Genomic DNA, 25,671 nt, shown 5'->3' with positions numbered 1-25,671 from the left:
AATTTGCCATTCTGATTCAGGTCTTCTGTTGAACTAGACACGCCAAGTCACCCTCCTGTATACCTACCTATTCAGTGGAGAGGATGTACAAAGTCTTTCTATGATAGGACTTATTTTAGACTGCAGAACTGATTTCATAGTACAGTTGAACTTTCCTTAGCGGACACCTCTCTATTAAGGATATTATTTTTAGTCCCAAATTGGTCGTTTCCACTCAATTGGACCTCTCTTATCAGGACACCTCTATATTAAGGTACCTCAATTGTACCTGTACAATTCATCTTAATGACATCATTTAGATTGCATCCAACATATGCAATGAAAGTAGATCAGGATATTTTGCCCAAAATATCACATTCGAACTACATCCAAGTCATCATGTCCAGACTTCCAGTTTGTAATTTTGTCCTCTTGAATCTGGGTCTACATCTTGTCATTTGTCACATCGCAAATATTTCCAGTTAAACAGCAGCATGATAATTCAGTTAATTTTGAATTTTTCCATTTTTTGGGCAATGCAATGATGGCAACCACTACTGTAGAATGGAAGGCGACTGGGCAGCCAGCAGCTCAGTTATAATGGCATTGGTCATCAGGGATTTGGACTAGAAAAGTCCGCACCATACAGTAGTGGAGTTTCGAGAGTACAATGTACCTCACTGTTGCCCTGGAGAGACATAGCAGAAATAACTAACAGTTTACAAAATATATAATTAGTTTATTCACTTGCGAATCTAAAACATTATAGTCTGCTCTGTCAAATAACATGAATAACGTTTTAGTGTAAACCCCCTTAACTTCTAAGTCCTATTGAGTGTGAGACCACTTTTATGAAGTTGCCACAACAAAATGATAACAAAATGGCAGGAAAATGAAATTTCAATCCCAACCCCTAAATTGGCTTATGAAGATAAAGGGGTTTGCAGTGAATTTGCTCAATCCTTGAACACTTGGCAATGCAATACTTTCTTTTACAAGAAAGATCACTGGCAAATAGCAAACAGGCTGTATAGAATGCAAAAACAATGTGGTCAAGTGTCTTATGCTGGAAGGTACCAAATGTGACCCGCTCTACCAAAACTAGGCGCTTGTCGCATCTGAACTTGACAGGTTGATACGGACTTGTTGTTCATTTCCCTATTGTAGACCTTTTGTGAAATGTGACCAAATCAGTTTGTAATAGATTTCACAAAAGGTCTACAATAGGGAAATGAACAACAAGTCCGTATCAACCTGTCGAGTTCAGATGCGACAAGCGCCTAGTTTTGGTAGAGCGAGTCACAAAGGTCCCTGTCCAAAACTGAGTAATTCCTGCTCCATTTCATGAAAAATTAAAAAATTAATCAATTAAAATGGCCGGAAAAACTAGTGGCTCAAACCTTGGTCATGTTTTGTCCGATTTTGTCAAAGCACTTTTAGAACTTTGTACTTAAGTTTCGGATGAAATATAACATTATGTTGAAATATTTCATTTTCTGTGCAAAATGGCCAGAACTCAGAGTGACATTTTTTTGTGCTGTTTTTAGCAGGAAGACTCAGCCCAAAAATATGACCCAAGATGTAGTGTGCGACGCGAAGTCAGCGAAAAATGAGTTTCTGGGTCGTTCTGACCACAGAAGGGAAAAGCAGTGCAGTAATAATCTGATTACTCTTTAAAGGGGGACTACAGGCAGGAGGAGAGGGGCTAATTTGGCCATCTTCAAATGACTAGTATACACAGTATATAAAGGGCCCTTGGTCATGTCAGACTCAGCACTAAATATATTCCTCGTACAAGCGTGAATCATTTCGACATACTGTGAGAGACCCCTATTGGCAACTTTGTGTAACTTTATCTTGCCTGCCCAGCTGCTGCCTCCATTGCCCCTTTAAGCTTCTGGAGGCATCCCCGTGGTGCCCTCTATAACTTTGTCACTGCACTTTTGTTCATGACGGAAGTAATTCTAACATAAAAACATGACAAAAGCAATAAATTCCTCTTTTCTTAATCTCAGACCCCTCAATTTGTCTGCTGACCTGAACCTGACAATTAAACTAAATAAATAAAATATTGAAATATTTGAATTTCAAACGGGTACAAGTTCATCAATCTTACTATGCATGTACAAGCTATAAAACACGATCGGGGTCGTCCCTCGCGACTAAAAAAACAATATTTACAATAACAGCAACATCCAATGCACACATAGATTTGAAGATTGTTGCAAATTAGAAATTGTGTTTGTTTATCTTGTCACTCAATCAGCGTTAGCAGTAACGCTAGCATTAGCAGTAACGCTAGCATTAGCAGTAACGCTAGCATTAGCAGTAACGCTAGCATTAGCAGTAACGCTAGCATTAGCAGTAACGCTAGCATGAGCAGTAATGCTAGCATTAGCAGTAATGCTAGCATTAGCAGTAACGCTAGCATTAGCAGTAACGCTAGCATGAGCAGTAATGCTAGCATTAGCAGTAATGCTAGTGTTTTAGTTCTAACACTTTACTTTTGTAAATGAGATTTACTGAAGGAGAAAACACGTAGTTGAACTAATTCTAAAGCCTTGAAAAAGGAGAGTGACCAAAAGAAGAAAAATTGACAAGATTCCTGTCAATTAGTACCACAGCGGTTTCATGATATTTCCTGTTTTGCCGTAGAAAACCGATATGCCTTTAGCCGTAGACAAGATTTATTTCATTGGTCCTGCTAGAAACCACAGCAAGAAATAGTCCAAACTTGTTCAAAATCAAGAAGACAAACTTATACGACGTCAATACAGTTAAGTTTCTCAAACAAATAGGGAGTTCTTCTCAATCTCTTTTCAATGATCAATTAGTGGTCTGACAAAAACTGTATCTGTAGTGCCAGTAAACAGATATAGGTGTACAAAAGCAAAGAAAGACCCTGTTAAGAAGGCCTTATGTTATGGCAATTTCATATTTCATCCCTAAAAACCAAAAATATTACTCATAGCACTTTATACATACCAAACACACAACATAGTTTTTAATTTTTTACATTTTGAATGACATAATTAATCAAGGCATTATGCAGATCGCCTCAAGACCCATACACCAGCTCAACACAAGTAAATCTTCAACCATCATTATATTTTATAATCTAACAAATATTGAATACACACCATCAAATGAATGGTTTGTTTAAAGGGGGACTATAGGCAGGAGCAGTGGGGTTAAATTGGCCATCTTCGGGCGACTAATATCCACAGTAACGGCACTGGGTCATGTTAGATTCAGCACTAAATATATTCATTGTACAAGTGTGAATAGTTTTGACGTACTGTGAGATGGGAGAGACCCCTATTGGTGACATTGTCTAACTTTATCTTGCCTACCTAGCAGCCGCCTATAGTGTCCCTTTAAGTTTAACAGGGAAGATAAAGCCTCCACCGACTAAATGCTACACAGTGCTGACCATTCAGTGAATGTCCATTGACTCCAGGTTTTAGGCTCCTTTTTTTTTACGAGAGCAACTGGCCAAGTCAATCGCACAGTATCACCAATTTTATGTGGGTTTAGTTCAATCCATGGACTAGTTTCCTGTCACTGCCTCTTCCATTTGTGTTATACAGTTCAATCCATGTGCTAGTTTCCTGTCACTGCCTCTTCCATTCGTGTTATACAGTTCAATCCATGGGCTAGTTTCCTGTCACTGCCTCTTCTATTTATGTTATACAGTTCAATCCATGGGCTAGTTTCCCGTCACTGCCTCTTCTATTTGTGTTATACAGTTCAATCCATGGGCTAGTTTCTTGTCACTGCCTCTTCCATGTTTGTCGTACAGTTCAATTCACACACTAGTTTCCCGTAATCGTGATCATAGCACACGCTGCCTTTAGAATTCCCACCATCACTTGTTCACTTTCGATATGCTTCTGGAGGTATCATGCCTTTTGCCTGAAAAAAAAAAGAAATTTGGTTTTAGAAAAAAAAAACATGACACCAAACACAATCCTGAATATCACATATCACAAAGGGTTTGCTTGAGATATCAAAATCTGTATCAAACTATTGTCATACTTCACTTTATCTGGATATGTTCTTTGGCAATATCAGGCCTCACAGAAAATTCTGGTGCAGCAACTATACTTGCCCATTGATTCAAATGTCAGAAAATGTTTGTTTATTTCTAAGTGCTTGGGTTCTTTCATTATAAAGTCAGGAAGCCACGGATGACGACGATGATGACATACATGGCCAATTGCGTGTTTCACCAAACGTTTCATCCACTGAGTCTACTCATGATGAGTCAGACTGAGGTGCTGTGTAAATCCTGTTAACTCAATAGAACCTCTCCATTAAGGACACCCTTGGGACTGACTAGTGCTGTCCTTAATAGAGGGGTGTCCTGATTAGAGAGGTCAAATTGAATTGAAACAACCAATTTGGGACCAAAACTAGTGTCCTTAATAGAGAGGTAGTCCTTAATAGAGAGGTGTCCGCTAAGGGAGGTTCTACTGTAGATGAATACAATCCAAACTCACCTTCAGTTCTGTAAAAACGACAGCCGATTTTTCATAATTCCAATCATTTTCAATCAAACACCTGAAAAAGAACAGACAGTACTCGATAACTACATGTATTATGATTACAATATTTGCCTGTTGATTCGAAGTTCTTCTGCAGTTTTCAAAAAAAAAAATTTCAAAAAGTTCCTGGATCTTCTCCTATCAAGTCTTATCTAAGGTTACATCAAAATGTCAACTCTAATGCATAAAGGCACTGTAGCAAAAGAAGAGGGTAAATATATTTGCCTGGAATATTTTTTCCCCCAAGAAAAAGGCTGTGCCCATTGATAAACCCAGTGCAGTTGAAAACCTATAAGCAGTTTAAAATTTGTACCCTCTCAGCATCCCTCGATGAATAAGAACTATCTTTAGTACACCCAATCACCTCAATCTGAAGTTGCCCAAATTAAGCCACGTCGGAGGAGTGGGGGGGGGTCTCAAGACAGAAAAAAATAATTTCATTTCTTTTTGGGCTTCACATACTTTTGCTAAGCTCCTTCACCATTAGATTGGGTGGCCATTTTAAGGTGTACAATATCGAACATGTCATTTGACGAGATTGTCACACTTACTTCAAGGAGAAATCCTCATTCATTCCCGACTGCAGGGAAAACTGCTTGATCATTTCCTTCTGTACATCTGGCGTGACTTGTGGCGCCACCACAGACGGAGTAGGAGTACTTGTCGAAGGACTCGGCGTTGGTGTTGGGGTGACCGATGATCCAGGGATCGGCGTGTTTGAGAATGACTGGAGAAAAAAGCATATACAGTGGAACCTCACTTAGCCGACACCTCTTTATTAAGGGCAACCTCTCCAATCAGGACACCTCTTTTTTAGGGACAGCACTTGTCAGTCTCGAAGTTGACATACAGAGTGTATGGCACAAACCATTTTTCAGTTCTAGTAAGAAAGTGTAAATTTAAATGTAAACTTAAACCTAAATTTAATCGCTCCTCTTTCATGAACATTTGCAACATATTTATGAAATGCTAGTCCTATAAACAAACAGATTGATATTTACCTTCGCCACATCTTGACTAGGATTCGTAATGTTCAACTGCTCATTGGTGATAACCAAACTGAAAAAAAATTCTCATCAGAATAAATGATCGTTGAATTCGACTATGAAACAAGCAGCATGGTCACTTTTTCATCCTACTTGAAAGTTATGGGTTTATGAACTGATATCAACTGCCGTAGAGGTTATAATCCGACTTCCTACTTACACCTGTCTATCCTGAAGCCTTTCAGTAGACCTCAGACGAGCTGCTCTATGAACGCTGGGCATTTGCAGTGGCGGGACCAAAGCTATGGAATGAGCTGCCAAATAGTGTTCATGGCCAGAGTACCCTGGGTTGTTTTAAAACTGCACAAAAACTCATATTTTTAAGAAATTCTTTTGAATCCTATTTTTAAATCCCACTTGCATGTTTTCTTTAGTAATGACTTTTATTCTATCATGTATTAATGTTATATTGTTTTATTATAAATTGTAAAGCGCTTAGAAGTTTTAACAACGTTAAGCGCTATAAAAATGTTTTTAATTAATAATAAAATAATAATTTCCCGCTGGTACCCATTCATACACATGTGTGGAGTAATGCAAGCTAGCCAAGGAGACCTGCCTAGAGTCTCACGCCAACAGAGGGGTTTTGAACAAGGAGGCCTCTTGACCTGCCGCGAGGTCGAGCCTCTCAACCAAGTAGCTCTTACTTATTGGAGCCAGTACTGCAGTCAAATTGAACACCATTAAGATAGCTACTTTGTAACTCTCAACTGGCCTCAACAGTGAAATGTCCTTGTGTGTGCCAAATTGTGGCTGCCCTTTGTTCTCCAGAAAGGCTTCTGGACAGGCTGGGTAATAATGTTTATTGAGATTGTGAAGTTCTTTGAGACAGTAGATACAACAGTGAAAAGCACTGTACTAGAACTCGCTATTATTATTATTATCATTATCATCATTCAACTTAACCAACATTACCCCAAGAAATTAGAAAGTCACTGCCTTACCCATTTCCAACCTGCTCTGTGACAAATGTCCTACTGAAGAATCGCACTGGTGGCTTATCTGATTTACTTGATGCTGCAAAGTGGAAATAAGGAAGTGAATGGCTCATTTTTAATAGAATATGGCTGTTTTCTCTTGTTATCATACTTCTCAAACTCAAACTCTTGAAGATGATTACATCAGTGGGCACTACCCAACCACTACATGCGAGAATCCATTGAGTAAAGAACAGGTTTTCCATCCACCTAATATTCAAACCACAGTGGAACCTCCCTTGGTGGACACCTCTCTATTAAGGACACCCTCTCTATAAGGACACAAGTTTTGATCCCAATTTGGTCGTTTCCATTCAATTCAAGCTCTCTAATCAGGATACTTCTCTATTAAGGACAGCACTTGCCAGTCCCGAGGGTGTCCTTAATAGAGAGGTTCTACTGTATATGATATATGGAGCATGGCAGCAGACTGGCTCAGGTGATCGGCTCACAATCCAAGAGTCATGGGTTCAAATCTAAGTCGCCACTTTGTCCTTCATTGGTTTGGCTCAGGCAAGTGCTGCATAAAAAGCAGCAGCTAGCTTCTAGATATGCCAGAGTTCTATGACAGTCACTTTTGACAGTCACTGTATTGTGCTTTGAGAGTCAGACAGATCTCAGTCAGTATAAAGGTGGCATAGAAAAACTCACTTTTATTGTTATGATTATCAAGAAAACTTATGCAATGTGAAATGTATTAAGCTTTAAGTTTTAAACCCGAAGCTCTGAGAAAAAAAGACTGGCAAATGAGGACAATACACATAAGGATCGCCTGAATTTGAAATAGTGACGTAGGTTTGACATATTAAATCTGACTTACACTCTTTGTAAAGACCTGTGACCATGAAGATTATCATAGCAGGCTGAAAAAGATAATGTGACATTTCAGGACTTGCTGTGCCAAGGTCATCATCAGTCCAGAGTAAAAATAATCACTCAGGAGCATGCCTGGAGCGCAGAACGAATTGAAAGAAAATTTCATACAGCAATTGCTCCATTTGGCATTGCAAGGAAATTTATCAAACAAGCATACGATTTTTTTGAGCAGGCGAAAGTAGTCACTGACATTAGCCAAATTCGAGATGATTCCTTTCATTCCTGGTTTAAAGGGAACTGAAACCGCCAAGCCAGTTCGTATGACCTCGTTTTCATTTCCCGCATATCGGGTGATCAGAACGAGGCATGAATGAAACATGGCGCCTAGCTGTCAATCATTGAGTGACGTCACTACTATGGAATTTACTACGAAAACTCATGAATGAAAGATCGCATGACTCACGTGATTCTCACATGATTCTCAATAATAACAAATTGAACTGCGCATGCTCGGGCACTGGGGGCGGAGCTACAAATCTGAACTCGAATAGGAAGTATGGAAGTTTGACTTTCTCGGGCGGTGAAAGTCGAAAAGTTGAATAAATCGCTCGGCGGTTCCAGTTCCCTTTAAGAGGAACAACACAATATGTACACTTTACCCAGATACGTTACATAAACATGACTATGTCAATACTCGTAGTCGGACATATTACTTGACTTTGCAAACACTTCCTCGTCATTCATAAAAATTCAAATCAAAACAAACACTACCTCTACGACTTTTTGTTTATACAAAGTGAAACCTACCGTTGACACTGTAACGTCGACAGTCATGCTTGAAGCATCGTGTTGAGTTTTCGGCAACTCGCACAAAAAGGACACCACACTCATTTTGCCAGTACGCAGACTTTTCCATCTTTTATCTGCAAAACGGTAGTATTATGTATAAACTAACACGTGTTCTAACATCACAACGCATAAGATTCATGACGCAATCTCGGAAAGTTGTCACGCTTCCTTTGGCATGTGCACTGGCTGGTTGGAAGAGTGTGTTTTCAATGCATGGCAAGGTAGTTCAGGCTTCAAGTTGAATACTCTCACCGCGCCACTAGAGATATTTCTAAGTCTACGACTAAAAGGGAGAAGTTCATGACAAGCCATACATTTTCTTATTCTTCCTTGGATGAGGTGTTTGGTTGGCCTTTTTATAGGCACCAGGTACATGGAATCACAGCTTCATATCTCACTGGAATCTCACAGGACATGCTAATAGAAGTAAAGTGACTTGCAAATACATGCAACTCTTATACAATATAATCCTAAAATCTCGGAGCGAGCAGTTCTTGTAATCCTTTTAGGTTACCATTTACAGCAACAAAGCCCATGAAAAAAAGTAGGGACAACTAATCCTGCTTACACTGTCCAGAGATAATCTTGAGATTACGACTCTCCTGAATGTACTCCCGTAAATCTGGCTGCCTGCAATCAAATAAAAATAAAACACCTTGAAATCGTAAAACATAACATGAAAGATTGATCATAAAATCATTCATGGGGAAACGTAGGGACGTCAAATTCGAAAAACTCTGTTTTCTACCCAAGATTTTGATTTTGATTTTGATGAGACGTGACGTTTATTTATTTATTTCGTGCAATTTTGACCTCCACACTTACAATCTCATATCTTTTTGATGCAGATCATTATGAAAACCTACCTAAGTCAACCAGAAAAGAACTGCTTATCCTGTCCATTGTCAGGACATCTATAATTGGGGATCTTTCTGATTATTTCAGCATGATTTTTAAACAAATTTCCTCGAGTCAAAGTGTAAAGTGGCCCCAACAAAGTTTAAACAGGCCTTGCAATGAGTAAAATTTCCCCCCAAATGTGTAAGGGTAAGCAACCCTGTACGCTGTACATTCAGTACTAGTTGCATAACAAGGCATTTGATAAACAACCGACACTCAAATCACACTCTTACCGATGTCTTCGGTCGACAAGCTTGTTCATACCAGCAACCAATGAAAAGCAAGCCTGGTCGTGGTAGGCCTCTAGAAGTGGTTGCCGATCGCCAGAATCGTATATTCGAAAATACTGCTCAAGGAATCTCAGTACAATCTCCTTTGCAGATTCGTCTACGAAGAAACTACCCTGGAAAGGAAGAATAGTCAAATGTGCTCATTGTAATATGTACTGATGCAAGTAAAATTGCTTGAGACTAAAACAGACAGATTTCGCATACCTGAAATCGGCATCGCAGACATCTTTACACTGGGGAAGGAGCTAGTTTGCACATTTTTTGGGCAGGGCAGTTGAAAGGGAGGTCAGGGCGTGGCAAGAAATATTTACAGCGGCAGGGCACATTTCAAAATTAATTTTTAAGGCCGGGCACTGCGCCCCTCTAGAAATGCCCTGCGAGGGGTCTGGGTTTGAAATCCTAATGAGAATATAAACATCTATTAAGTGCATTTCTGATCAAAAGCTCCAAATGCTTATATGAAGACATTTTGAACTGAAGCTTGAAGAACCTACCTGTGATACTGGTATTTCATTCCCCGACTCCAATACCTCGAAACCAATTTGTGGAGTGAGTGTGCTACCATCCTGCAACGAATCAAGCAGGACTGATAACAGATTCGTCCCTTCCTGCATTTGCTCTTTGGAGATTGACCAGAAGATAGCTCACGAATGATAAGAATCTCATCAATGAGAAGAATCTCATCAGTGTGAGGAGTCAGTCTTGGGTGCTCCGTTCATCATCCCATACCCGGTTGATTCAACCGAAGCCACTCGGCTCAGGTTATGCTGAACGTGCTTTTGCATCCGCGGCAACCAGGCTATGGAATAAGTTGCCCCCGAGACTGACTTCTTGCACTGACATCAAGGAATACAATGCAATCTTGAAAACCTTTCTGTTCAGGAGTGCCTTTCCATCAAATCAGAATTTTTTTTGTGTAAAGCGCTTTGAGCGGGAATATTTATCCTGGATTTAGCACTATAGAGGTACCTTTTTATTATTATTATTATAAAATGTATTCCAAGGTCAAGTGTTGTATTCCAAGGTCAGGTAAGACAGAAGAGAAGGAAAACTCTAATATAAAACCCTGAAGTCAGCAGGGTCCAGCCCTTGTGGCATGGCTAAAAATTACCCCCTACGCACATACATGTATGACAAAATGGTTGGGCTGAATCTTTCCTAGGAAATTCAACTTATAATACTACACAACACCACAAACACTCTCTAATTTATCATGTTTATACAGATGTGGTACTGGGAATCTTAAAAGAATCACAGTAGAATGGTTGATGCTTCAGAGCCTTTGCATTGTATTCAACTGCAATATTGAAGTTGAGCAAGTTCTAGATGAAGAAGTTCGACATTATTTGAACAATTAAAATGTGAACACAAACTGGATTTTGAATTTCAAGGACCTTTAACACGTACCAATCGCTGTATGTTTGGAAATCTTTTTCTTATTGCCCTGAAAAAGACATTCACGATGATGAATGCAAAATGCAACGTTTAATGATCTTTATTAGGGGCTGTAGCAAAATTAAAGTGAAGCCAATAGAAACGAAATATTTTAGTTCCTCCTTCAACCCCCTCCCCCCTCAGAGTCCGAAACTAAAAAATTATGATTTTTGGCTTTACTTTCCATAACCTTGTGCTGCACCTCCTTTGACTTTTGGCACAAGGCGAGATCCTAATCTGCTTGAGGGCAAGTGGTTAAACAGGGGGTTTGAAAGTTCTGGTAGAAACAGGCTACCAAGGAAAAGAAGGAGGCTACCAGGCAGTTTGGGCATTTTGAGGGCCAGAAAATGCTTCAGGAAGGGTCATAAATATATACCCATAAAAATTTTTATTTTGGTTGAGGCTTTTTTTGTAGAAAAATGACCTCTTCCCCCAAATGAATATTTTTCGTTTCTATTGGCTTCACTATAATTTTGCTACTGCCCCCAATACTCACAACGCCTTGAGGCTTGAATAAACAATGTATCCATACATGTACCTCCCTGAAACCTCAATGACTAGCGGTTGTGGTTGCTATTTCCATTGACAAGTAATAAAACAGGTCAATGTCCAAGGATGAATGTTGGGAAATGGAAATGGAGTGTCAAGGCCTGCATCCACTACAGTAATGAGCGTAGGAAACTGCACAGACTACAGTCTTTATAGGCATTGCATCAACTTTGACGGTACTGTAGGATTGTATAAACTAAACACAAATAGATTTGAAAAATGCAAAATTGTGACGATAAGCTGCTACAGAGTGGATACAGGCCTTCACCAGCCAAATGATAACAGATAATGGCTTCGTTGGCACGAACAAGAATCTATCTAAAGCATAAGGCACTGAAAACCACTTCATAAAACAAGAAATCTGGTGCTAGCTAGATGCTTTGCCATCTTTTCTTCAGATGAAGTTGCAGTCCCGATGTCAGTTTCATCATCCTGATGCCAATTTAATCGTCCCGCTGCCAGTTCCCCACCTACCTTTTAGGTACAGTACTTACAGTCGACTCCTGAAGCTAATGAAGATACGCCTACCGCACCATCCCATAGGAGACACAGAGGGACGACACCTTTGGCATGTAACTCAAGACGGTACAATATGAAGGGATGGCATTGAGCAAAGGCAATAAGTCTGAAATTTATTTTTTTCAGAAAATCTTCCCCTTTGAACAGCACTCGCTTGCACAAAAGTGCCTCTAAAATGCGTATTTCTGGTCCAATTTTGAAAATTCAAAGATCCACAGAAATGTGAAAAAGAGATCTTCCCATACCAACTATGAAAGTAAGCATTTCCTGACTTAGTGACAGGAAAAAGTCTGAAATCAGCCAAAAATCAGAAATTTGACATCCCTGACAGAGGAAAAGCAGCAATTTGTAAGAGAATCAGGGACAACCCCAAACAACGTTTTATTTAAAAAGACACTTCGCTAACTGAGTCTATCATTCATTTGGGTTGGTTTTCAGTTCGCACACAATGTCTCCTAAACAGACTCCACCTTTACCATGTATGGCTTTTATGTTTTTTTCACTATAGTAACAAATAGTATAAACCGAATTGTCATATGTGTATAGCATACTGGCAGCTGGGTATTAGAATTAAGAGCAATACGGAATTGTCAGCCGAATTTTCGCCAAGAGGTGAGTTTCGTTTGATTTCCACCAACTCAGAAGACCTTGAATATGAGACCTGTACCTCCTCTCCATGAAGTTCATGATGAAGTAAGCAATTTCTTTCATGCAAAACTGTTGTAACTGCAAGAACCAGAAAGTCAAGCTGCAAGAAGCAAGTAGCAAGATCGTGTATTGGTCGCGAAGCCACAATCCTATAAACCTCAAGAAACTGAATTAGTAGTGAGTGTGATTGCAAAGCAGCAGTGAGATCTTAGGCCAAAATGAAGCTACAAACATGAGAAAGTGATATTAACCGTATTTAGAATTAATTTATGCAGAAAGGAGAGGCTAAATATGCCGAACCAGTGAGAACACTTAATCAAGAGAATACCAAGAGAAAAGACTGATCAGCTGTTAAGAGGTTATGTGTAATCTCTTTGGCCCTGAACTGAGGGATCCTTAGCAAAATTCTTTGCTTGATATTGGACACAAATTTCTTCCAATTTTCTCAAAATCGCCGAAGACAATTGGCAATAAATGTTGAGTTTATAAAAGTTTTCGCAAAGCTTTTTCAATCCATTCAACAGGAATTCATACCAAAGCCAGTTCCCCAATAATATATTACTATCTTTATCATTTGTGACTTTGAGGTCTGCTAATCAAACACGTCAAAGCTTTTTTGACTCCTCTGTAAGCAATACAAGGGTCAGTTTCAATAGGGAAGTTCTACAGGAACTGAGTAAAGTCAACAATCAGTCAGACTATGTCCATGTCCATAGTTATATCAAGTAGCAGTCTTTATTAATTCTTGTAATGTCAAGAATTAAGAAAGACTAGCTGTTATAAACTCTTGGTTATATTTACAGTCTTAGCAAAGGAGTTTCTCATTAAAAATATACCATATTTAAATACTTCACTGACAGATAATTCCTTTTGTCATCGATTCTTGATTACGTTTTCGGTAACTTGCAGTCTCCACATTGAACAGTTACAAAGGCACAGGGTTGAAATGATGAGTACGTTATTTCTGCAGGATGATTGTAAGCCTATCAAAGTCAGTGGCCCTCAAGAAGACATATTTCATTTCTCATGGACACCTACATGTACAAGAGTAGCCAAAAGCAGACTTCACAGAGGTACCATACAACTGAATTCCAGTTTCTGGTCACAGAAGTGTGTCATTCAATTTCAATAGGACTGATACAACAAGATTGTCTTATTGTCCGTCATCTATACGAAATCACGTTTACTAACTCAAATTTTCTTCCCAACTTATAACAGGTGATCTATTATTGTCAAGTCAAATGCATGCACATGAAATCACGAAACTTCCATCGAGTTTGTTCAATTTGATTAAACTGTGCTGTTGGAATAGAAATTTTCAAATAATACCAATGATGATTTTCATCAATGTTGCATTGACATGAAGCACAATCTCTTTTTAACGATACCTAAGTTCTGAGCACTTATGTTTAACAACGCATAATTTATTCTGAATTCAACTTTTTTTCTATGTTTTAGTTTTCTTCCATTTTAAAATCAGTGTGGCGAGTGGAAGTTCGACCTTCCATTGAAGAAGTAGTCATCAGACTTTCTAAATATTCATAACAACTTTCGTTTTTGTTCAAGTTCAAATTATAATACCTCCCAGTTCTTACCAGAGCTAAGCAGCTGTTAGACCAGCATAAAGTCTGATTTAATTCTGATTATTTTCTTTATCAGTATCAATTAAGATCTTACACCTAATTCCGGATTATTTCCTCTGTCTTTTATCATATTTACAATTTGACTGGGGAGGCAACTCAATGATTGGCAGATCCGTCAAATGCATCAGGAGCATGCTGTTGTTCTTTATTGTTCAGGTATTGGCTGTGCTTTCATTACCTCATCTTCCCTCTGGAAGACTACATCCCCACTCGGAGGACTAGCTTACGCTTACTTGCAACAGACCATGAAACCTGTGTTCTGGGCGCCCTCTCCTCTCTTTCTGACATCTCCATCCACTCGTCAAACTTAGACGGTGTCCAGCCCCTTACAGAACCAACAGATTCGCAGCTCATTTTGATGACATCATGTGACATGGATCTCCAGAATACTCATAAACATTACACAAACTACAACATTTTACCGCATTTTACCGCACACACTGATTAGCTCATAACTTTTAAGGAAGAGAAAATCACTTGGTGGAGTGGGAATTGTGTATCAAATAACTGATTTATTTCATTGAAAATTCACCAAGGACAAACGTGTGTCAGTTTGCATCAGAAAATATGTTTGCACAAAAAAGTGCATAATGTGTTTAACATGTATAGTTTAGAATTCTTGCCAAATTTGACCCACTCAACCTCATGATTATGATAACAGAACATGCATTTGACTGCTACAGACCTGATCAGATGGGATATTTTCAGTTAGTTCTTAGTGTAAGAGGTATCAACAACATCAATGAGCAGTTCCTACTTCAATCTAAATTTGACAGGGTTAGTATCACGTGTAGAAATTAAATTTTGTCTCTTCTTTCAATCATCTTCATAGCCTGATGCTAAAAATCGATGGCATTGAGGGAGAGTTCAAACATATCGTGGGCTTTGGACATTAATAGAAATACCATCTCGCAGAAAAAACATACTTTTCAGTGCACATCAGTACTCTACAATTCAATGCCGGTGCATTGCAATTGATAGTCCATGTACATGCAAGATGCAAATTCCACCAAAATCAAGTTTTAAGTCAAAACTCAAGTGCACCGAAGACAGGTCCTTATGACAAAGAATTCCAGAACTGTCGAAGGTCTTTACTAAGTTCAGCAGGCAAAATCAGCCAATGCCAAACAATTTTCTACGGCCTTCGTTCTTGTGATACTACTTGGTGACTGCAAATTAATTATAACAATAATCAAGAACACATTTTCACCATGATTCCATACCATGAAGAAATTAAAAGGATGATTTGAAATCCCTAAATGATGTCATGTGACTGATCATTCTCTCCAGAAATACTGACGCTTGTATAGATGAGCCCAAAGCGATGCATTTCACCCAAACCCTGTTATCAAACCTGCCACAGAATCTTTACAAATTTTGTTACAGACTTTCTGATTTTGAAACCCTGAGTGAAATACCTGACTGGTCATCCTCAGAATGACTGACATTTGCATTCTAAGCTTCTAAGCGGTGCATTTTAACCATGCCCTGTAGTAAAGCCAACAACAGAATGCTTTCTTATTTATTAACTTTGTTTCAGACTTTCTTTAACGCTACAAGCTTTTGGGATAGACATAAATCTTGATCTTCAAAGTGGAGTCACTGGTGCTTTAAATAGACACCCACTATATTCAGTCACTCACAGCAATAGTTCACCAAAACAGAGAGTTTCTACTAACCCAAGAGTGAATTCTCAGAAGAATAGGAAAGTGTTGTAAGAAATTTTTTTCTTGACCTTACATTCACATAACATAAAATTCATTAGACCAGAGTGTTTGATGATAAAATGAAAACTTTTATCAAGCAAAACGACAGGGAAATTCAATGTTTCCATGATGAAATTTGAATCCAAACGGCAGAGGAATTCTAATAGCTAATACAATGAAATCCTGAAGTGAAAAGGAACTGAAGCAGATTCTTTCTAAACCGAATTCATTGGACTAATTACCAGTAAACAGCAGTCAGGCAAGAAGACGAGGAAATGTGAATCAACATTCCATCAGAGAGACAAAGGAATTCAATCTAACAGCTGACTGCAATGAAAACCCAAAGTGGAATTGACTGACAAAGGACAAAGGAATTCAATCTAACAGCGACTGGAATGAAAACCCAAAGCGGAATCGACTGACAAAGGACAAAGGAATTCAATCTAACAGCTGACTGCAATAAAAACCCAAAGTGGAATTGACTGACAAAGGACAACGGAATTGAATCTAACAGCTGATTGCAATGAAAACCCAAAGTGGAATTGACTGACAAAGGACAACGGAATTGAATCTAACAGCTGACTGCAATGAAAACCCAAAGTGGAATTGACTGACAAAGGACAACGGAATTGAATCTAACAGCTGATTGCAATGAAAACCCAAAGTGGAATTGACTGACAAAGGACAACGGAATTGAATCTAACAGCTGACTGCAATGAAAACCCAAAGTGGAATTGACTGACAAAGGACAACGGAATTAAATCTAACAGCTGACTGCAATGAAAACCCAAAGCAGAATTGACTGACAAAGGACAAAGGAAATCAATCTAATAGCTGACTGCAATGAAAACCCAAAGTGGAATTGACTGACAAAGGACAAAGGAATTCAATCTAACAGCTGACTGCCATGAAAACCCAAAGTGGAATTGACTGACAAAAGACAAAGGAATTGAATCTCACAGCGACTGCAATGAAAACCCCAAATGGTATTGACCATATCAACAAATTTAGTGATTTTAGACTTCTGAGATGGTAACAAGAAGGCTTGGAAACACAATTCAACTAAACTGTCCACAAGCTAGCCAATTATCGCATATATTTTTTTTTAGTTGGGTGTAATCAGATCGAGTTGCTGAAAGTAAATATAAGCTGGCAAATGCAATGTGCACCGAAGCAGGACAGAAACCTTGCATTCAAATCTGAAGACAGTCAAAACCCAAAGACTCCACAAGTGACAGTTCGAAATCTGATCAGAAATAAAATTGGCATGCTCAGCAATTTTCTATGCGGATTTCTCTACTTTTCTTTTAGGGGCCTTTGTGTTACATCTGGTCATAGTTTGTAAAACCTATTAAAATTTCATAACCCAGCTGCCAAAATGCGTTTATGACCACTGTAGAAAATGTAAGTACCCAGCACCAACAATTTTTTATCTTTTATATTCATCTGACTTAGTCTTTGGTGAAACCCAACCACGCTCAAAGATGAACGGAAAAATCCTCCACAGTAGTCAATGCGACTCTAGAATTAGGGAACCAATTTTAGACGTGATATCAAGCACTCTTCCCCCAATTAGGATTTATATTTATCTGACTTAAGGGGATACTCCAATAGTCTTTGGTAACACCCGGTCACAGCAATTTTTAGGGGAAATTATACTGCACAGACAGTAGTCAATGCCTCTCCAATTGGGGGTAATGTTTCGCATGAAGAAATAGTAGTCTTTCGTGAAACCCAATCACAGCAAGGATGAAAAGAAAATACTCCGCAGTAGTCAATGCGACTCTAGAATTAGGGGAACCAATTTTAGACGTGATATCAAGCATGCTGGCAGGCAACTCTTCCTCCCCAATTAGAATTTATATTTATCTGACTTAAGGGGATACTCCAATAGTCTTTGGTAATTCCCAGTCACAGCAAGCATTTAGGGGAAAATATACTGCACAGACAGTCGTCAATGCCTCTCCAATTGGTGGGCGCGTTTTCCATGAAGTAATATTAAGCATGCTGGCAGGCCAACATTCCTCCAAATCATGGTTGGTACAGGGCCATTCTGGTCTTCATGATAAGTGCATGCCGAATGGCTAATAGCACAGGGTAATAGTCGATTTCTCCAGAATCAGAGACCACGCATGAGAAGCTGTCAATTTCTTCAAAATATGATTGGCACTGCGACATTATCATGACTGATGTCAGTTACCATGACAACAGACAAGAACTCTCAAGTGATACCATACCTAAGATACGGTGCCCTCTCTTGGAAGTTTTTGCACACGGGGTTGCCATCCAAATTGAGGGCCTCCAACTGGAATCCCTGGATCTTGTCTAGCTCGTTTTCAAACCGAATCTGAAAACAACATTTTTAATCTCTTTAAAAGATTCAATAAAATGTGAATTGTTATGTTTTGGATACTTTCGCAATGAGGAAATTCAAAATTGTTATACAGTAGAACCTCTCTATTAAGGACACCCTCGGGACTGACAAGCTCTTTCCTTCGTAGAGAGGTGTCCTGATTAGAGAGGTCAAATTGAATGGAAACAACAAATTTGGGACCAAAACTGGTGTACTTGATTGAGAGGTTGTCCTTAATAGAGAAGTGTCCGCTAAGGGAGGTTCCACTGTATTGGTAGCTGATAACAGGTTTCTTTAACAGACAAACCTGCTTGATATATATGTACCAAGGTCAAAAAGAAAAGATGGCAGGCTTTGAGTGACCTCACCACACGAGTCACTGGGCACCTCAAATCACCGAGAGCAATCTTGCAGATTTCCCAAGACATTTGATAAGGAAACTTGTGGTAATTTTTGTCAATTAATGAAGCACTTCAAGGATATGAGTGAGTTTAGAGAAAAAAGCATGGCAAATTTTGTCCTTAGAACTGCCGTTTGCTTGCACAAATATAAATCAAATGCCTATTCTTTGACAGATTTTGAAAATTTCGACGTTCTACAGAGAACTTAGAAATAGGCCTTTCAGTTGCAAATTGAAGCAAATCTGTCCAAAGACAAAGATTTCTCATCCGTGGGTATTACAGTAGAGAGGAACATTCTCCAATGCAAGGAAGCAATCTTTACACCCCACACTACAAAATGGAAAAATTAGCCTTCAAATTCTCACCTGATTTTCAGACAGGTCAATGGACTTCAAATTCGGTGCTTTCCCAACTAGTTTACCCAGCGTCTCTAACTTCATGATCCCGTTGTTTGACATAATTAATGTTTCGACCTGAAAGAGCAGAGGAAAAAATAATAGCAGTCTTGAGAAATGCAGCACATTTGAATAAACTTACAGCTATTTTATCATCCAGTGATTTGGAGACACGCATCCTAACAGCCCACACTCAAAACACTCACTACGTGACATTGGGTACAATTGGACCCTCCAGTACAGTGTACTTGTACAATGCAAGTACAGTATACAAGTACAGTATACCAGCACAGTGTACTGTACATATTTTCATTTCTATTTTTGCGATACAAAAATTTCTGAAAAAATGTAACACAATTTCTATTTTGGAGGATTACAAAAGTTCTACTTTATAAAATAAATTATTTTTATTTTTTGTGTGAATTGAAGTGCTTCGCAAAATCCACCAAAATTACAGGATGGATCAAGGCGGACAAAGAATACACTGACAATAGTACAGTAGAACCTCTCTATTAAGGACACCATCAGGACTGACAAGTACTGTCCTTAATAGAGAGGTGCCCTGATTAGAGAGGTCAAATTGAATGGAAACAACCAATTTGGGACCAAAAGATCAAGGTGCAAGATCCAGTACTTATCCAAGTGTTGCGCTAGTTTAAAACGAACGCGTGAGAAGTAAATAAGATATCTGACATACCTCTGGGATATGGTCCTCTATGATACTGATGACGGTTGACATCACATTCTCGCGATTGATCGGGAAGTACAGCCCTTCCTTTCTCAGGTCTGAAGATAGAATATGAAACTTAAGCTGGCGCCACCAGCATGACACCCTCTCTAGTAGGGCAAGTGATTTTGATCCCAAGTGGATCACTTATAAACAATTTGACCCCTGTTATCTTGATACCTCTCTATTGAACATCATTTGTCAGTTCAAAGGGTGTCCACAATAGAGAGGTTCTCATTACATAGGAGTAATCAAAGAGGTACTCATGAGTATAACCATACAGATTACTAGAGTTCTCGTCAGGTCATCGGAAAGCCTCTCCACAAGATGCAGAGGTTATCGATCAGAATCTGTGGCGGTCAATTATTGAGACAACTGCAGGGGTCAACAAATCTCTTTGATAGCCGGGCTAGCATACAGTCTGGCAAACTATAAGGATTTACTGAAAGAGCTAGCCCAGACTTTCACAGATTGGGACTTGTCAACTTGAAAACGATTTTCTGACCCCTGTGAATCAACCTATTCAGACTTCACCACTAGGTTTGCGAGATTTTAGCAGTATAGTCCACCACTAGAACAGACAGGAATAAAATTGTTACTATAATGTGGCAAAAACTGAAGCAATGCAAGAAAAACTCACCGGCATCACTTGCAAAGTTTGAAAGGTCCAACGTCAACCTTTCCGGTTTGTATCGATTACTCATGCCAACCTACAGTAGGAAATATAATAAAATTATAAAGATGGGTTCTACCAAAAATAAACATGATAACTAAAGACTTGTCTTTATTTACTCTTGAGGGAGCTTCACAGCCTAGTGGTTAACCCTGCTGGCTACCACGCAAAAGGGCCCGGGTTCGATCCCGGGGAGAACCCAGGATTGTATTTCTGGATGAACCGGCGTGGCTTTCAAGGAACTAAAATTCCTGGCTCTTCACAGTCCTTCGAATGAGACTTAAAACTGATGATCCTTGTATCTGGTGTCTATGCCAGGGCAGGTTAAAGACCCCACCAAGTGAGAAACATGAGGAGCTTGCGTTGACTCAACCTCTCGCCGAAGTCGGATTCACTAGGCCAATCAACCCAACTGGTGTACAACTGTAGTGTCACGCATAAAACGCTCATCCTGCCTTAGATCAGCGCATTCTTCGGCTTTAGTTTCCGTTTAGTATATACATGTACATGAACCTCATTCCCGGGATGTTGCCAGCAAGACTGTTATGGATCTGACAAATAATTGAGATCCCTACCTTGAGTTTTTCTATCTTTTCACCGTCTAACTCCACTGGTGGAGGACTCCCAGGTGCTGTGTTGATGATGACCTGGAAAACATGCATGCAGGAATTTGTAAAAAAAAAGGGGGAAACGCAGAGAAAATACTGAGCAGTGGGTGTAATTGCACTATTTTCAACTTCTTCACTGTTGAGAATTCTTTTCTGAAAATTGTTTATTCAAAAAATATTTTCAACCTCAAAATTAGCCTTCTTCCCCCAACTGTATTCTGAAGTGATATTTCATGGGCAGTTTAATTTAAGTTTCTTCCCATCAAACATGCCGAAGCACATTAGTGTGAAACATTGAGTGAGACATAATGAAACAAAACTTTTTAGAAGGCTAGAAATGGTTGTGTGGATGTTATAATTTCAATTCCGTTATAAGACAGGGCTACATGTACCTTGTAACCATTCGGCTGTGTAATCCTGCGACTGATGGCCCTCAAGGAATCAGCCAGAGGTTTCCCTTGGACGTAGAAGACAGCCTGACCTCGATCATCATAGTGGAACTGATAGAGAGAAAGGGGAAAATAATTCACCAAATATGGATATAGCAAACAGAGGTTAATGAATAAAGAGTTTCAGGAATTGGACCCGAGGTGGAGAGTCTATGTTGAGATATCAAAACCCTCCAGGGTGTAGGGAAAATGTTGGCGAAATCCAGCGCCCCTTTCGAGGGTTCGGAGGAACCGAGAGGGTTTTGGTATTTCAACATCGACTCGATGTTGTGGATACAATTACAATTCTAAAATGCCTCCTAAGCAGGTTATACTATTCATCATATTCATAACCAAGGCTAATTGATTTTCTCTTTGAATAAATTGAAATGATAATAGGGGATATTAGGTATTCTAGAATGGTACTTCAAGACTTGTGCATACAAGTTAGTAGCACCAAAGCATGCAGAATGGTTATCTTAAACGTAGTTGAGACCACAGAGTGAAATGGAACACATGTTTTTCAAAATTTAAGGATACTTGGCACAATTCACTATACAAACAACAATAATCAGTAAAAAAGATATTCTTTTCCCCGCAATTGTATTTCAAAACTACATAAAAATCACCTTCACTCACTTAGTCATGATTTTACATTCATGCCAGTTTTTCAAAGCAAATTTCAATGAATACATTTATGAGGCCAAAATCGACAAAAGACTTGATAGCAATCATGATCTGCATTGAGTTTTTCTTTCAAAAATCGTGACTTACATTGACAGGATCGACAGGCAAGTCACAGATGTCTTTGATGCTTTCAAGTAGGAAGTCCTGGTCCACTTTCTGCCCATGAGGAATCTGAAACAAACAACACATGATCTTCACTTAATTTGCATAAATTCAAAATGGCCGCCAAATATGCCTTTGGAGCCTCATGACTCTATTATTATTGAGTTTTCACCCTATAAATGTATTACAAACAGATAGAAACATGACCCCTGCGAGTCAGAAATATCATAAATTAATCCCTTGACGTCAAAGGACTTTATCAAGTCTTATTTTGACATCTAATGATGACGTCGCCAGAAATTTTTCAAAAAAGCTGAGCTTACCATTATTTTCCACCATTGTGTAGCAGGGTCTCCTTTATAATTAGAATAACCTGAAAAGAAAATTAAACGCATGATTGATTTGATAAATCAGACTTTGAAGGAAAAGCAGTTAGTTGACCATCAAAAAAATACCCCTATAAGTTAAGTTACTGAGAAACAATTTTGAACTCCTTTGACTTAATGGAGAATGAATGACTATTTCAAGAACTTGTCCAAATTCTTCTTTTGTAGTCCAAAAAAGTAACTCTTTCCACAAATTGAGTGGATTATTTAGATATGAATATTTCTATTGATGTAAATATTTCTATTCATGTCAGCCCAAACAAAGTACTGTCAATTATGGATTTTAACAAACCAAAAATTAAAATTCTTCTTTTGTAGTCCAAAAAAGTAACTCGTACCACAAATTGAGTGAATTATTAAGATATGAATATTTCTACTGATGTAAATATTTCTATTCATGTCAGCCAAAACAAAGCACTGTCAATTATGGATTTGAACAAACCAAAATTTAAAATAAATTAAAGCGAGACATGACAGTATAATTAAAATAGCCAAGTGTGCGAACTTCAATTGTGCGAACTTCAATTGGGCGAACTTCAATTTTGCTCACCTCCTCTATCATTGCGATTGTCTCGTCCACGTCCCCTGCTGTGATAATCCCTGCTATCACCACCCCTCCTAGCACCTGGTGGCCGGTACGGTTGTCTCTCAGTCCGCCCCCTTCTATTGTACCCTCCTCTTCCAGAGTCTCCCATGCTGACATCATCATCATCGTCAACTCTTGAGCGAGGATTGAAGTCTGTTAAAAATTAAGTATCTATTACAATCCATTGAGATGCAGGGTAAAGAGGTGTCTGCCCTAAAGTGGTTAATAGTTATTTGAAATGACTTAGATAAAATCGGGACTGAATGGACATGTCCATAATTGGGAGGTGTCCACCTGGCAAGGGTATCCGCAAGAGATGGCTGGGTCCTTCCAGTGGCTTGATCCCTTCATTTTTGGGCTGCTTCCCATTCGAAACGTTAAACAATTTTTTCACTATCTTGAGGAGTTTGCCATGCCGATTCCTGTACACAGAATGTCTAAAAATGCCCACTATATACCCTTCATTTTTGGGTTTGAAGCAAGACAAAAGAAATTGATTAGGTCAGTTTCAATTCATTTCAAATCCATGATTAATGTTTCGGGCCATGCTTTCACCCATGTGAGTTTCAGAAAAATTGCACAGGTAGTTTTTGCTAGAATCACAATCCAAAGGATGGTTCCTTAAGCACTGAGCCCCTTTCCTGAATTTGGAAGCACTGTGCAGCGTGAGGACTCAAAAGATTCTGCAGCCCGTATCACCACAGTAATTATCGCAGAGACAATAATGGAGGTAATTGAGCACATAGATATGGATGAAGTAGGGCTTGTTAATCATATTCTCTCTTTTACCAGTTTTAGCCCACTATTGCCAATTTATAAGTTAAATGTATTCATTTATGGATTTAAACAAGTACAGTGGAACCTCCCTTATCGGACACCTCTCTATTAACGACAACCTCTCTAAAGACACTAGTTTTGGTCCCAAAATGGTTGTTTCCATTCAATTTGACCTCTCTAATCAGGATACCTCTCTATTAAGGACAGCACTTGTCAGTCCTGAGGGTGTCCTTAATACAGAGGTACTACTGCAGCTCTTTAAAATTTGTTCATGGAACTGACCTTCAGTAAGTATCAATTTCATCCTTTTTACAGCTCCATGACATCAAAGAACCAGGGCACTGAGTTCATTTAGCAGCTGATCATTGACTTACTTTTATTTCCTCCGCCTCTGTATGAACCTCTTGGGAATTTGAAATTCCCTCTTGCCCTCGAATATGCACCACCCCCTCTACCCCTGCTCCGTCCTCCTCTTCCACGTCCACGATCAGACCCTCCGGCACGGTCATCATGTTCTGAAGTGAAATGAAACTTCAGAGTCACAAAATTCTTTTAGGCATGGAGAGTGCTAAAGCAGTGATACAGTCAAAGCCGAACAAATCCATCTGATTTGAAGATTGTGGGCTGAACCGTTAACGACTGGCCAGTGTCATTCTATTGAATAAATGTTTTAACTATGCAATTATAAAATTAAAACATTTGGATTTGGAATTTGCATACCATTTTCTTCTGTTTTGAGAAAAGATAATTATTTTACTCAATCAAAGAGTTTTTGAGATAAAGCAATATTTCTATCAATTCTCTTTCTATAAGGGCCAAAAATCAATCGAATAATAATAATGCCAACTTCAAATGCACAGATGATCTTTCGATCGATTTTACAAGAATTCATGCATTCTCGAAAGCTGAGATGGTGCATGACGTCCATACCAAATACTACATTGAATTGTCAGTTAAAATTCCACGATATGATATAGCGAGCTGTTTCACAGTGCTTGTACATGTTTTATTTTTGTGACATCTTTCCTAACGCAAGTCAAAGTCTGTTGTACGTCATACAAGTACATAGGTCCCAGGACGTAACGCCCAGAAAATCATTGTATCTATCATTAATAGGCCTTCCCATTTAGGCGTAAAATTAACAATACCCGCTCGGAAATGACGTAGTTTCATCGCGCACATTCAACGATAACCAAAAACCACATTCACAAACCCATTATTGGTACTTATTTCGTCAATTGATGTCCTTTTTTTAAACCGCCATAGGGGATTGTAAACTTGTTCCTTCTCACCCTCAGCACAAAGTCAATGGATTCAATCACAGCAAGGAAGTGCATTATGGCATTTATGCATCACATTTCATGCATGCAGTACACTTCAGCACGCATTGCATGCAAGCACGACGAGCATGTACTCATTGTTAAACACAGTTTTACTACCAATAAAATCAACTGTTGAGAAAGAGGGGACTCGGATTTATCTTCTTACGAGCGATCGCCAGCTTACCTGAATACATTTTTGAGACCTAATGGATCACAAATATGTCGGAATCCTTATAACATAAGTTAATTTGAGATTTGATGGTGTCAAATATGTTGTTTTGAACGAAATAAATAGCTCGTTTTCTGAGATGAAATCCAACCAT

The 25,671-nt window shown here is 38.9% G+C and overlaps 1 protein-coding gene across 1 annotated transcript; it reads right to left on the bottom strand.

Annotated features, from left to right (window-relative positions):
* Positions 1 to 697: 697 nt before the first annotated feature.
* LOC135485693 (nuclear RNA export factor 1-like) lies at positions 698 to 25,671 on the bottom strand. Its single transcript, XM_064768075.1, has 22 exons — positions 25,533 to 25,671; positions 24,401 to 24,541; positions 23,214 to 23,402; positions 22,601 to 22,650; positions 22,263 to 22,346; positions 21,453 to 21,560; positions 21,028 to 21,099; positions 20,420 to 20,489; positions 19,750 to 19,838; positions 19,023 to 19,130; positions 18,141 to 18,250; positions 10,812 to 10,848; positions 9,899 to 9,970; positions 9,348 to 9,517; positions 8,783 to 8,844; positions 8,173 to 8,288; positions 7,370 to 7,412; positions 6,517 to 6,589; positions 5,528 to 5,585; positions 5,078 to 5,253; positions 4,482 to 4,542; positions 698 to 3,894 (listed from the first exon to the last, which is right to left on the bottom strand). Exons 1-22 carry the CDS (start codon positions 25,540 to 25,542, stop codon positions 3,856 to 3,858), a joined length of 1,938 nt encoding a protein of 645 aa, XP_064624145.1. The 5' UTR covers positions 25,543 to 25,671; the 3' UTR covers positions 698 to 3,855.

Source organism: Lineus longissimus, chromosome 3 (assembly GCF_910592395.1).
Source record: "Lineus longissimus chromosome 3, tnLinLong1.2, whole genome shotgun sequence".
Classification (NCBI taxonomy): Eukaryota; Metazoa; Nemertea; class Pilidiophora; order Heteronemertea; family Lineidae; genus Lineus; species Lineus longissimus.
This window is presented reverse-complemented; position numbering and strand designations above follow the sequence as displayed.